Consider the following 12,970-nt stretch of genomic DNA (forward strand, 5'->3'; position numbering starts at 1 on the left):
ATCTTGGGATATTTGGGGCAGGTGTAGGACCATGTACTAAAGACTTGATGGACAACCTGTGGCATGACTTGAGGTAATAGAGACTATGGATTGGGGTCTGGTGGAAGGAAGTTAAGTCACTGTGTCTTTATGAAGACAGGTGGTCCTTCGCCCCGTCTCCCGGCTGCATCGGAGTAAGCAGCTTTCATGGACTGAGACCTCTGAAATCACAGAGAAAACACACAAAACCTTCTCATTATAGACTACATCCCTCATGTGTGTTGTTCCTGGAATGGAAATGTGATAAACAGATCTCTGTGGTGAGCGGACTAGTTGCTTTAACTTCATCTATGATAATCCGCCATGAGGAGTATGGGTTCATACCCAGTATAGGCGTGGAGCAAAGATAGTAACGGGTGTGTTCATTGCCGTCATTGGCATCTTATATATAAGCAAAGTCTAGTTAAAGCAATGTGCAAACAGCATGATTTGCAACATAGACCATTATAGGGAGCGCTTGTAAGGGCAGCACCCAGATGTTTGCTTCATTGGCGAGGGCTGGCAGGAAATCACCAGGGCCGCTTGAGCCCCAGCCACACCTCCTCTTCCCTCCTGGCTTTGTGCCAGCCTTGGCAACGATGAACAGATGAGGCGCAGGAAGAAACATATGGATCCATATTTATTTGTCTTAGGCATTTTGAGGGATTGCAATTTTTTTTTTTGTTCTGACATAGGGAATGTGAACTGAATGTTGAACACAATAAATCTCACTATATTTACTTTTCACTTACAAAACACATGGACTGGTTCTGAATAAAACACATAACAGGAAAAACCCTAGTAAACGACACGCCGCATTTTACTGTGTCACTCTTGTAGGCTTCGTAAACATTTGAGGTGGGAAGTAAGCCCCTTTTGCAAGTGAGAAAACGGAGGCACGCCTTGAATGGTTGTATAATTAGGCCCAAGACTTGTATTCCAGCCTAGGTGACCGATTCAATTCCTGTATGTTACTGACACATTTTCAGCACAGCCTTGGACCTGGAGACTCAGTCTGGGAGGGTGTGCTGGCCAAGCTGCTCTGGCATATGTTTAGATGCCATGGCTGCAGAATTCTTGCTTCAGTGGCTGCAAAGAGACTTTTAGGACTGTAGCTGGAAGGAAAATCATAGGACAGACATGCCGCTTGCAGTGTTTGACACCTGGGAAGGACTGACATGAATCTTGAGTTGAACATTGAAGAATTCAGGTTGTAAACGCATCTATTCCCTGTGAAATCACAACAGATCCAGCAGACAGCCCTTCTTACAATCCCTTTTATGAGCAAAGCCAGTGTGGGACGTTTTCATCTGCGTATTTTAGGTTTATGGGCGGAAAGACAAGACTTCAGATTCCACATAAGGCAGTTGTGTAATCTTGAGCAAGTTGGTGTCCTTTTTTGAACGTAGTTTTCTCGTCTACAAGAGAAGAAAAGCAATGCACAATGTGTGTATGTCTCTCTGTGTGTCTGCGTCTGTACTCAACACACAAAGGGTTGGGCAGATAGCTCAGTAAAGACCTTGCCTTACCTGCATGAGGATTGGATTCAATCTGTAATCCCAGGACTGGGTAGGCAGAGATAGCTGAGTCAATGGGCTTACCTGTCAGACACCTCAGCCTAGTTAGCAAGTTCAAGGCTAGTGAGAGACTCTGTCTCAAAATAAATGGGTGAACCACTCTTGATCAATGACACCCAAGGTTATCTTCTGGCCTCCTTGTGTGCCTGCACTCACAAGTACACACTTGAACACACACATTCATGCATGTACAGACAAAAAAAAATCTTACAAATATGTCACTAAACGTGGAACAAATAGCAGATGGTATTAGTAATGGACGACTTGTGCTATGCTCAGAGAAGTCCCCGAGCTTGTTAAATAGGACAAGAGAGAGCTGTGACCCTTCTGATGTGTTTCCAGGGCTTGGTGAAGAGCAGGACTCAGCAAGTATGTGAGCGCTGGAGCCAAGCAAATGTTTTCTGCCTGCAGGTGACATTGGTGCTCCAGGAGACTCGTGTAGACAAAACGGATAAGCAAGGACATAGAACTAGCTAGGCATAACTTTTTCCACGTAATGTTAAGATGTCCTGTTCCAGTGGTCATTTGACTTTTTAAATTTTTTTGTGTGTCACAATCTGTACCATCAGGAGAAGCCATTGATTAAACCGTATTAAGTTGTTATGATGTGGCCATGTTTTTTATTCTAAAAATGACAGTCTTATATGGTTCACAGTGATACTTCTCTGATAATCATTCAAAAATCAAGAAAGCAAATTTAAATAGTTTGTGACAAGCACAAATGTAGCTTTGTGCTTACTTTCCACATATTCCTAAAGGATATATTGTGATGGAAAATGATTTTCAAAGTAGTTGTCTTATGTTCCCTTAGCTACTGTAATTGCTACAGATTTAGTGGCTTAAAAACAATGGGTTTTTTTTAAAACCCTTTTATTCAGGAGGTCAACAGTTCAGCACCAGTCAGCACTAGGCTGATGTCAGGGTGACTGCTTCTTCTTGGGCCTTTGGGAGAGGATACAGGATTGTTGAGTCCTTTGCAGCCTCTAGAATTCGGAGCATTTCTCAGCCTGTGGCCTCTGCTCACAGCACAGCAGGTTCTTGGACTTACAAGAACTTCCTCCCTTTTCCTGTCCCTCCCTCTCTCTGGCAGGAACTCTGGAGATGATATGGCCCCACCTGGATAAAACAGTTGGCTTTCATCACCTCAGGAGTCTTAAGTTAATCACATTCAAGTTCCCTTGTCGATTTCTGGGGATTGTGGCATGGACATCTAGGGAGAGGGGGCAACGTTCAGCTGCTCCACACGTCACCGTTACCTGGTTGTCGTCCTGTGCTTCCAGAGCTCGCTCTTCAATGCAGGAGGTTAGAGGAGTTTCAAAGGGATGCTCTCAGGGTTGTCTAGGATGTTCAGTGGATAGCAGGAACCATGAAGATGAACTGTAAGGCGAGCTCACCTTCAATTCTATTCCTGAAAAACTTCTCACTGATTGTTTTGAAATTCATATATAAAACATAGTCTCCAGCCTGGGTTGTCGGTCCCATCGCAGGGAGGTACTAGGGAGTTCTTAAACAGCTGCACACACCAATCCGGTGATAAGGAAGTGACTCCATGTAGGGAGGAGAGACATGGAAGACAAACCAGAAAGCAGAAGCCGTGTTGTATATGGTTGTGTGGGGCGGGGGGGGGGGAACAAGATGGGGATTAAAGTGACCCCATGTGGTATGGTAAACCTTTATGTTCTTAACCCACATTGTTTTAATTTCATCTCTTACATTGAGTTTTCTGTTCTATTTATTTCATTATGAAGATAGGTTTCTTGATAGTATGAAACTTTGAACATTACCTCAAGATACTTCCCATACCTATCAGATTATATTTGGGGTTACATGGTAGAAGTGGCCATGGCTTCTGGGACTTAGTTAAGTTTTGTAAGCAGAGTCTGTGTTTGTTTTCTGCCTGCCCAGACCTGAATAGTAACACAGGAACTATATTAATTACAACTCTGCTTGGCCTATTAGCTCAGGCTTCTTACTAATCTACTCTTATATTTTTAACCCATTTCTATTAATCTGTGTATTGGCACGAGGCTGTGGCTTACTGGTAAGGGCCCGGCATTTGTTTGCTTTGGTGGCAGCTACTTGGCATCTCTTTGACTCCACCTACTCTCTCTCTCTCTCTCTCTCTCTCTCTCTCTCTCTCTCTCTCCATATATATATATATATGTATATGTATATATGTATATGTATACATATATGTATATGTATGTATATATATATGTATATGATTTCCTGCCTGGTTTTGCTCTGCTAAGTCACCGACTAAAACACCTTTACTCATCAACCAATAAAAGTAACACATATACAGAAGGACATCCCACATCTAAGTTTTATTCTGTGGTGTGGCCTGGATTTAGTTTTCTTTTTAGCAGACATGATTTTGTTGTTGTTCTCATGTAACTTTACATCAGAGGACAGGAGAGCATCCCTGAGCTACTGGAGTGCCCGAGGCAAATGTCTCATCTCATCACAGCGATGGCCAATGCTCCTCTCTAACCAGGTGAACCAGAGGAAGTAATGACAGCCACAGAAAGTCCCTGCCCAGAAGATCTCATGTACCCCATGATGCAAGTAGGCATTTGCATCTCTCTGTGGCTCTCTGTATCACCATTCATAATTTTAAATAGTAGCTCTGTGGTATATCACGGGACCGGAAATGTAAGATGAAAGAAACTCTGTACTCTGGGCTGAAGTGTGGTTCCCCCCAAAGTTTAACTTAAAGTTTTATCATCACATACCTCAGAATGCAGTTCTGTTTGGAGACAGAGCCTTTAAGGAGGTTGCTAGGATTAAGGTGAAGTCATAAATATAGAGCCCCAATTCAAAAGGACTGGTATCCCCATAAGAACAGGAGAAAGAAACGGAAGAAGGCCACGAGGGGACAAAGGGAGGGTGGCCGTCTGTAGCCAAGGAGAAAGACCACAACGCACCAAAGCTACAGACACCTTGACCCAGAACTTCCAGCCTTTACACCTGAGAGAAAGTCAAGCTGGCTCCCTACCCTGTGGTAGCCCCAGCAAACTCTAAGGCCTGGCCTCTCTTGTCATCTATCCTGTTTCCTTGCTGGCCCTCTGCATTTTTCTGTGAGTTCCAAACATAATGTTCCTGCCATTTTCAACTCTGAGTCTCAAAGAAACAGGCCGGGTGTGGGCTGTGGTGTAGAAGTCTCCAGTATTCCCTGTGCCCACCTGCCTCCCAGGTGCAGGCCTGTCTTCCCTGCCTCACCCAGTTCTCTAAAAAGGGAGACATTGTCGGCTCCACTAGGGTGAAGCTGAACTGCCACCTCAAGGCAGGGAAGGCCACCACGGACATTTGTTCTGTTTCTGCTTGCACTGTTCAACTAAGTGTCCCGACAGCGTTCACCAGTTGTATTTATTAGATGGCCTCGCTGCCTGTACTCATTCTGAATACATGTCTGCTTCAGAAAGCAAAGTGTGAGCAACCGGTGAGCCGGGACTTGGCAAGGTTGCATCGTCCGTCCTTAGAGGGAACCTTCCCAAACAGCTTGCCAAGTTAAAAAAAAAAAGTGACCATAGCCGGGTGTGGCCAAACACGCCTTTCACTACAGCATTCGGGAGGCAGGGGCAGGCAGATCTCTGAATTTCAGACTAGCCTGATCTATAGATCTAATTCTAGGACAGCCAGAATGACAGAGAAACCCTGCCTCCGAAAGCAAACAAAAAAATGAACGTAGAAACATTTGTAAATAGTTTTAGCATATGGAGTTCAGTTAGTGTTTCCCATACTCCATTCGCTCTAGTATAGTGCTGCACACTGTTAGTGTTCTGTGTGTCGTTTTGGAAATCTGCTTATATCCAATGAAGAGTTGGGCTGTTGGTGTACTTTTTGTCCATTCACTTTGAATTAACATCACTTTGTAGTATATCCTAATATCTAAATTGGCCTCGTTGCCTTTTTTTCTATTGAATTTCTATTGATTCGTGATATTTTAGTCCTTATTTAAGGTTCTTTTTTCACAAGTGAACTTAAAAATTTAAACTGTTTAAAAATCTTGTTGAATATTTACATGAACTCTGTACACAGTGTCTAAATTGCAAGTTTTTACTTAGGTTGAAATAAGTAAATACTTAACTTCGACTCCCTTTAATGAGCAAGAGAGACTATGGAATTTGGAAAGGCAGACTGTGAGACCGGACTTTCTTGGGCACGAAGGAGTCAGTGAGAGAGAGCCATTTGTGGAAGAAGCATTCCTGCATTCTGCGTGGGCTGAACGGTCTGCACAGGGCTCTACTGTTCTCCCTTCCCAGGACACGAGAATCAGGATAAAGGGCAGTAGATGGCTTCTTAATGCGAAGGAGCAACTCAATCCCATAATCACCCATTCTTAGGTAGAACACAGCATCGGCTGCTGGTGTTTAAAATGCAGAGTTGAAAGCTACACTGTGAATAGAAGCCAGTCCCAGCCTTTAGTGTTTGACCTGTTCACTCCAAATGGGATAACAGGAATGGCAATCTCTTAGGGCTATTGGAATAAACCAGTATTTTTATTTATTTTATTTTTTGCAAACACCTTCAGCAGTATTCACTAAAAAATGTTGGTTTCGTTCAGGAGATTTTGTGCTGTTGAGATGGTTTTCGGGGGCTTGGAAAATGTCAGCTTATCTATATTTCTTTTCCAAATCTAGTCTACCTCCTACAGTTTGGAATGGTGGGCTAGGACTCAGAGAGGATGGTACCTGGTCCCTGGCCCACACCATAATTGAGGAGAAGCTTCTGCGCTTTGCACCTGACTTCTGACTTATTTATTGTTGCTCTCTGGCACATGGCCCCTGGGCTCTTGGCAAAAAATAGCTGGATTTCATTAAAATTCAATCTCTTCTGATACCATCTCTGCTGGATATTAGGAAGGATTGCTACCAGTAGGAGCAGCCTGATTAAGAATAGATTCTGGCTGGAATGTTCTAACTACTCTAAAATTACCATTTATAAGATTCGCCCCCTTGGCACCTGTATCCCTGGGCCCAGCGTGCCGTCCCTCCCCAGCTCAACTCACCTACCCGAGATCAGCCAGGCTGCCCGCTCCGTCTCCTGCTGGGTACCAAGATGAGTCTGTGTTCCTGTTTCAGGTGCAAGCCCTCTCTCATCGCCTCGAGTGCCCACTTTGAGGCCTTCTGTATGAGGGACACGCCAGTCTGCCATGGAGCCTAGCCCTGCCCTGGCCTGGCTCCTGCTGCTGAGCCTGCTGGCCGACTGTCTAAAAGCTGCGCAATCCCGAGACTTCACAGTGAAAGACATAATCTACCTCCACCCTTCAAGTAAGACTCTATTTTCTATTTGTTCTCTTGTCTGAAAAAAAAAAAGAAAAGCCTCGTTTTTTAGCTAGAAAGGAATCGAAGCATGCCCAGTGGAAAGCAACCTTAATACAGGAGAGACATGGGGTGATTTATTTAGGGGTGTAGATGATAATTAACGTTGCCTTGTGTTTTACCCCCTCCTTTCCACAGGGTGTTTGTTTTGTATCTTGGGCAAGATGATGAGGCTTGTTTTCTCTGTCTGCTGCACATCCTTCTGACTCTGTATACCCTTCCCTTTGGCTCTCTCGGTTCTCAGGCAGATATCAAAGGGAACTGGCCCATCCCAGGCGGTGTGCTGTTTGTAAAGAGATTAGACCTTTATAGCTTGATATAGCTGACCTTTCCCTTTGGCACCTTGCCTCAGTTAAAACATCACTGCCACCCACAGCGTCCTATTCTCTGGACTTCTGGATTTCCCATGGTTAAGAATTCTTCGGGGAGTCCACAGCAGTGCAGGTCCCTGGCATCAGGTTCCTGCCTCCAGCTTCTGGTTTGCATTTATCAGGGTTCTTGCTTGTGCTTCTTGCTTCCAATGGGAATTTTGGGTCCTTTGAGACTACACTTTGGCAAACAGCAGTGTGGCTTCCTCTTTTTGTCCTCATTGCTGTATCCATGTTCTCTTTTGGTTTTTGTCTGACTTCTCTTCAGTATTGTGCTTGTGGTGGTGAGTGCTGAGTATATTTGTGTGTGTCCTGGACTTTAGCTTTCAGCCCAAAGTATATTATTATCTTTAAATGTCTGCTGTACATAGGCGATTAAAATATGGCCCTTTTTGTTGAAGATCATACAACGTGCAAAGAGGAGGCAGCTATTTGGACTTTCTCAGCCAACAATCCTGGCATAGTTAACTCCTGTAGCTTGGGAGAAGTCATGTGGGATGCTCAGGGGCCTGGAGTACACCTGATCTTGACTCTCAGCAACTAGGTCAGCTGTCCTCTGGCCTCCTGACTTTGTGACTGTTGTGTAACATAATGCACAGGGAACTTAGCACTGAGCAGGAGCCGTGGTAAGTTCTCAGGCAATGCAAGGGACATTTGTTAGTTTATTTCTAATCTGGTAAAATCATACATACATCGAGGTATTGTTTTATAGACCAGGAATATTATCTGTGTAGCAGAGACCTGTACCCAATAGATAGTGGAGTCGTTTTTCTGCTGTTGTCATGATTTAGTCAACCAGACTATAAAATCCCTGTGCACTCACTGGCAGAGTCTGCCTCCTGCACCTGTGTCCTCACTGGCAGAGTCTGCCTCCCGCACCTGTGTCCTCACTGGCAGTGTATCTACTGCATCTGTGTCCTCACAGGCAGTGTATCTACTGCACCTGTGTCCTCACAGGCAGTATATCTACTGCACCTGTGCCCTCACTGGCAGTGTATCTACTGCACCTGTGCCCTCACTGGCAGTGTATCTACTGCACCTGTGCCCTCACTGGCAGTGTATCTACTGCACCTGTGTCCTCACTGGCAGTGTATCTACTGCACCTGTGCCCTCACTGGCAGAGTCTACCTTCTGCACCTGTGTCCTCACTGGCAGTGTATCTAATGCACCTGTATCTTCACTGACAGAGTCTACCTCCTGCACCTGTGCCCTCACTGTCAGAAGTCTACCTTCTGCACCTGTGTCCTCACTGGCAGAATCTGCCTACTGATTACTTGTATGAGAAATTTATCTGACTGCTTAATTTGTGGGAGTTTTGACTTTGTTTTGATAATTTACGTGAGCAGAAGACACTCTGATACTTGCCCTGCTCTCTAGATTGCATTCTGTTCTTCGCCCCAAACAACTAGAAGACCCAGGTTTCTGTCCCTCAGGCGTAAGTACCAGAACGTTGGCTTTTTTGATGTTCTCTGTCAGCATTAGTGAGAGACTCAGATCACAAGCTCATCTTTCCATGGTCTCTTCTAAAGCTACACAGAGGATAGGAGTTGAACATTGAAGGGAATGAGTTTATTATGTAAACTAGGACAAAATGCACTGCTTTTCCCTCCCTGGGATGGCTACTGAGTGCCTGGGGTGCAGATGGTCCCTATTTGGTGTTGTCTTCGAAGGATGAACTTTGACACTCTACTGGGGAAATCATATCTGCTCTTTAGGAGAGCCAGGTAGGATGGCCCACAACAGTAATCCCAGCACTTAGGAGGTGACATAGGAGAGGCTGAGGACTGCTTGAGCTGCCCAGCGAGTTCCAGGCCAGCATGGGCCACATAGCAACACCTTGTCCCAAATACAATAAAGTACGGTAATAGGTAAGTTTGAGTCAGTGACCTATGTTAACTGAATAGGAAGCATGGTCTTTTCTGATTTGGTTCTTAAATGTGAAAATGGTTGAAGTTGTTTCTGCCTAGACCGTGAGCAGCAGAACTAGATGAACTCAGGTTGCAGGCTGTGAGAATTCTTGTTGGGCTGTAGAACTTGAAGTTGTTCTGCCCATGTCAGATCAGAGTTAACTTCCCATTTCTCCAAACTCCATCAGAAGTGTCTTGAGTGTGTTTGTTTGCACTTTGGATTTTTAAAGAGCCACGCTTCTCTCCGCTCTTGCACCCTTGTTCATGCTTAGATGGAGGGATCCAGCAGAAACAAGAAAGTTTCTGTTCAGCACTGGCCGTAAAAAATACATGAGGGGGACATGGGATTAGTCTGATTTTGAATTATTTACACAATCGCCTCACTTTGTAGGTGAGGTACAAGCAGCTTTCTCTGGGTCAGTGAGTGAGCCAGATTCTATTAATGTTATATAGCAAAACACAGAATCTATCTGCAGAAGAACATGGTGTGGCAGGAAGTTTGAGAAAAATGCAAGCTTTCTATGCCAAGTAAACTGATTGTTCTTTGGTCCAGACAGCCGTCACCGATGGTAGCTGACTGGTAAAATTCGTCCTCACCTCGCTTATCTCCTTTGCTCTCTGCTTTCCAAATCTTTGACGTTTCCATGTATTATAAGAAACAAACTTTATGGATTTCAAACTCATCCACCAGAACATTCTGTTTGATAATTTGTATGTGCCTTTCTTCTTCTTTTTTTAATATGAGAAGTGCTGGGTTTTTTTTTTTTCCATTCTCAGGTTAAATCACCAAAAATCTAATTACAATCCCCCGAATGAGAGTTAATATTAAGAGAAATGGAGCTATTTATTCGGTCAAATATCACACAGGAGAATTTAATAAGATGACTGCGCCCTGTCTTGGCCTCTGTTTCTTTCTGTAGCAGAGAAACCTCTCCTGGAAAACAATCCAATTTTCCTTTGCATGCATGTCCCGAACCCTTCTTCATCTTGTGCATCAAAGAGCTCTGTCCTTGCAGGAACTTGCTTATGCCCCACACAGGAAACTGAGGATATGTATGCACAGACCTACACTCTGTTGAGTCTTACAGAGTAAGAGGACTTGTAGACAGGTGTCAGGAAGTATGGTCTATTAGAACTATGTTCATGTCAACATTCTATCAGCAAGATTTTAATGGTGCAGGACAGATAATATTAGATGTTTAGATTTTTTTTTAATTTCCATCCATTTTCTAACAGTGGAAACTAATTTGCCCAGAGCAGGCACACTGCGCATCCGCATCCATTGCGAAGCCATCTGCTTTCTGAACATTTCCAGCGGCTGACTGAAGGTCTTTGTCCAGGCAAAAGTTCCGAGGGGGGTGGGCAGGGAGGCTAGATCTTTCCTGATGCCTTACAAATGAGTTATGGAAACTTGAACTAGGGCTGACCATGCGAGTTAATGGACAGATTCTCTTACAGGAAGTAACTGGGCACACCGGTGTTTCTTTTTTCTTTACAATCGCCCTCTCTTGAGGGACCAAGGCCTTATGCCCTGAAATGCAGTGTGCTAAGCTTATTAACTCTGTGATCAAGAGCCAAATTAGATTCATTCACAGCCGGGGCCACCAGGATCTAAAGTCCGCTCGCTCTGTAAGGCTTTGAAGTAGTAAAGAAGAAAATAGCACATCTTAGGGACCTCTTTCCCTGTCTGTTAAAAGAGGGATAAACTCTTTATCAGATGCAGTATCAGTTAGCAAGTTACTGGAGACAGTTGTTCATCTGCTGACCTTATTCAGGTTAAGTATTGCCAGAGGGAATTATTTCTCCATTTGTTCGGTACTGTTCTGTAGTTAATTAAAGTCGAATATGCTTGCAAAGATTTGTCAGGAATCAGGGCCATTCATTGGCTCCCTAAGCAAACTATCAACAAATTTTTCTATAAACAAATATTAAGCTACGGTGTTTGAGAATGCAAACAGCCATGGATTCATAGGTTTTAAAATAAGACCAAGAAGGGGCTGGAGAGATGGCTCAGTGGTTCAGAACGCTGGCAGTTATCCCACAGGACCCGGGTTCAGTTCCCAACACCCACAGAGCACGTCAGAACCGTCTGTCATTCCAGTTCCAGGGGATTTGACACCCTTTGCTGGCCTCCTTAGATACTAGGCTTTCAAAGGGGTCCACACAGCCATACATGCAGACAAAACACCCATGCACATACAATTTTGAAAATAAGATAAATAATAATAAACCAACCAAAATCAAGGGCATTTGGTCAATCACCAGTAGCAATTACTGATGACTTCGTTTGGGTAGAAATGGTTTGAAACAAAGCTCCCTTTTGCTGCATAGGGCTGTAGCTCTTGCTTCTCTTCAGAGGCCAATGTCCTTGGGTTAATTGCAGAGCAAGGGTTTACATAAGAAGTGGCAGTATTTAATCTAATATGTCATCAGTGTTGTAAAAGAGCATTTTGAAAAGTCAATGAGCTAATCCAGGTTTGGTAACACAACAACTTATTAGTGTTTGGTTCTCAATATCTTTATTCTTGGAGCAGTTGGTTTGTCGTTATTCAAAGTTTTTAGTTTATCTCTTTGATGGAAAAGTTTCCAGGCATAACTAATCCAAGAAGCCAGCCAAGAATTGTTTTGGCTGCAGTGCCAGACTGGTACGATTGGCTGTGCCAGTGAATGAGTCACGTGGGCTGAAGTGGTGTGGCTAGCTTGCAGTCACAAACCTTGGTGACTGCGATGAACCCTGCCTGGAAAACACTGGTTTTATCAAATCTTTTATATTCATTTTTGTCCAGTGCTCTATTTCCACTATGCTACTTCAAAATTTTACAAGATACTTGAAAATTTTTACCCCTTAAAGTGATTTATATGTTAAATATTCTAAACTTAAGAGTGGAACTGTTTTTAATGTAGCAAACCAGCATGATTTCCTAGACCGGTGGCATGATTTTTTCTTTCTTATAATGATATTTGTGAAATACAAACCTATTAAAATGCCCATATAACATTGAGTGGTTTTGGGCTTTGAAACTTGGCTGGTTTTTTCCTTTTAATTCCAACACAGAATTGTTCAATTAAAATATGAAAGACTTTTCTAGGTGCTAAAGGGGGGAGGTTACTAATTATATGTGTGTGCTTCACCAAATTATTTCCTGTTGCTTTTGTGATGTGCCAGAGAGCATTTTCCCCATGGTACAGTTCCCTCCTGGGCCGTCTCTAGGCTTTTTATTGTTTTAGGAGGTGATCCATGCCCTTACTTTTAACCTGTTTGTCAATGAGTTTAGCTAGCAGGAGGATCACAGGACTCTCATGGGCCCACGGAAAGGTCTGGTTACTCATTCTCTATAGCCAGTCAGCAGTCCAGGTACCACGATCACAGTCCCTTTTCTGAAATATTTCAGTCAAGTATGCGAATGGACAGCTATTTTGGGCAAGGTGAAAAAAAAATCAAAGTTTTATCTGGACCATAATTCTGGCCTTAAGCCGATGCCTCTCCTTCATTTATTTTTGATAACGTACTTAATTGGTTCCATGTGGGCCATGAAATTTACCCTGAGATGATTATTTCTACCAGTGGGCTCCTCGGGCACAGCCATCTGCGAGAGCGAGCTGTTGGCTCCCGCAGACGCACTGTTTAAATGCCTGCGGCTTTCCACGAGGCCAGCCCAGGTACCGTTGCAAATTTTTAAAATGCTCCGGATCTGTTTAGAGAAGGCAGAGATCTAAATCACGAGGCAGGCGAGCAAAGGATTCCAGGTAAGAGGCCATTGGAAGCACAAGAGCCG

The 12,970-nt window shown here is 43.8% G+C and overlaps 1 protein-coding gene across 1 annotated transcript in view; it reads left to right on the forward strand.

Annotated features, from left to right (window-relative positions):
* The window catches only part of Lypd6 (LY6/PLAUR domain containing 6), a 125,763-nt gene that overhangs the window by 90,077 nt on the left and 22,716 nt on the right, over positions 1 to 12,970 (forward strand). The window contains exon 2 of the mRNA XM_085681139.2: positions 6,680 to 6,868. Within this exon, the coding sequence (XP_085537265.1) occupies positions 6,751 to 6,868 (118 nt within the window). The 5' untranslated portion in view covers positions 6,680 to 6,750. The remainder of the gene's footprint in view (positions 1 to 6,679; positions 6,869 to 12,970) is intronic.

The sequence above is a fragment of the Myodes glareolus genome, chromosome 21 (genome assembly GCF_982192425.1).
Source record: "Myodes glareolus chromosome 21, mMyoGla1.1, whole genome shotgun sequence".
NCBI classification, from domain to species: Eukaryota; Metazoa; Chordata; class Mammalia; order Rodentia; family Cricetidae; genus Myodes; species Myodes glareolus.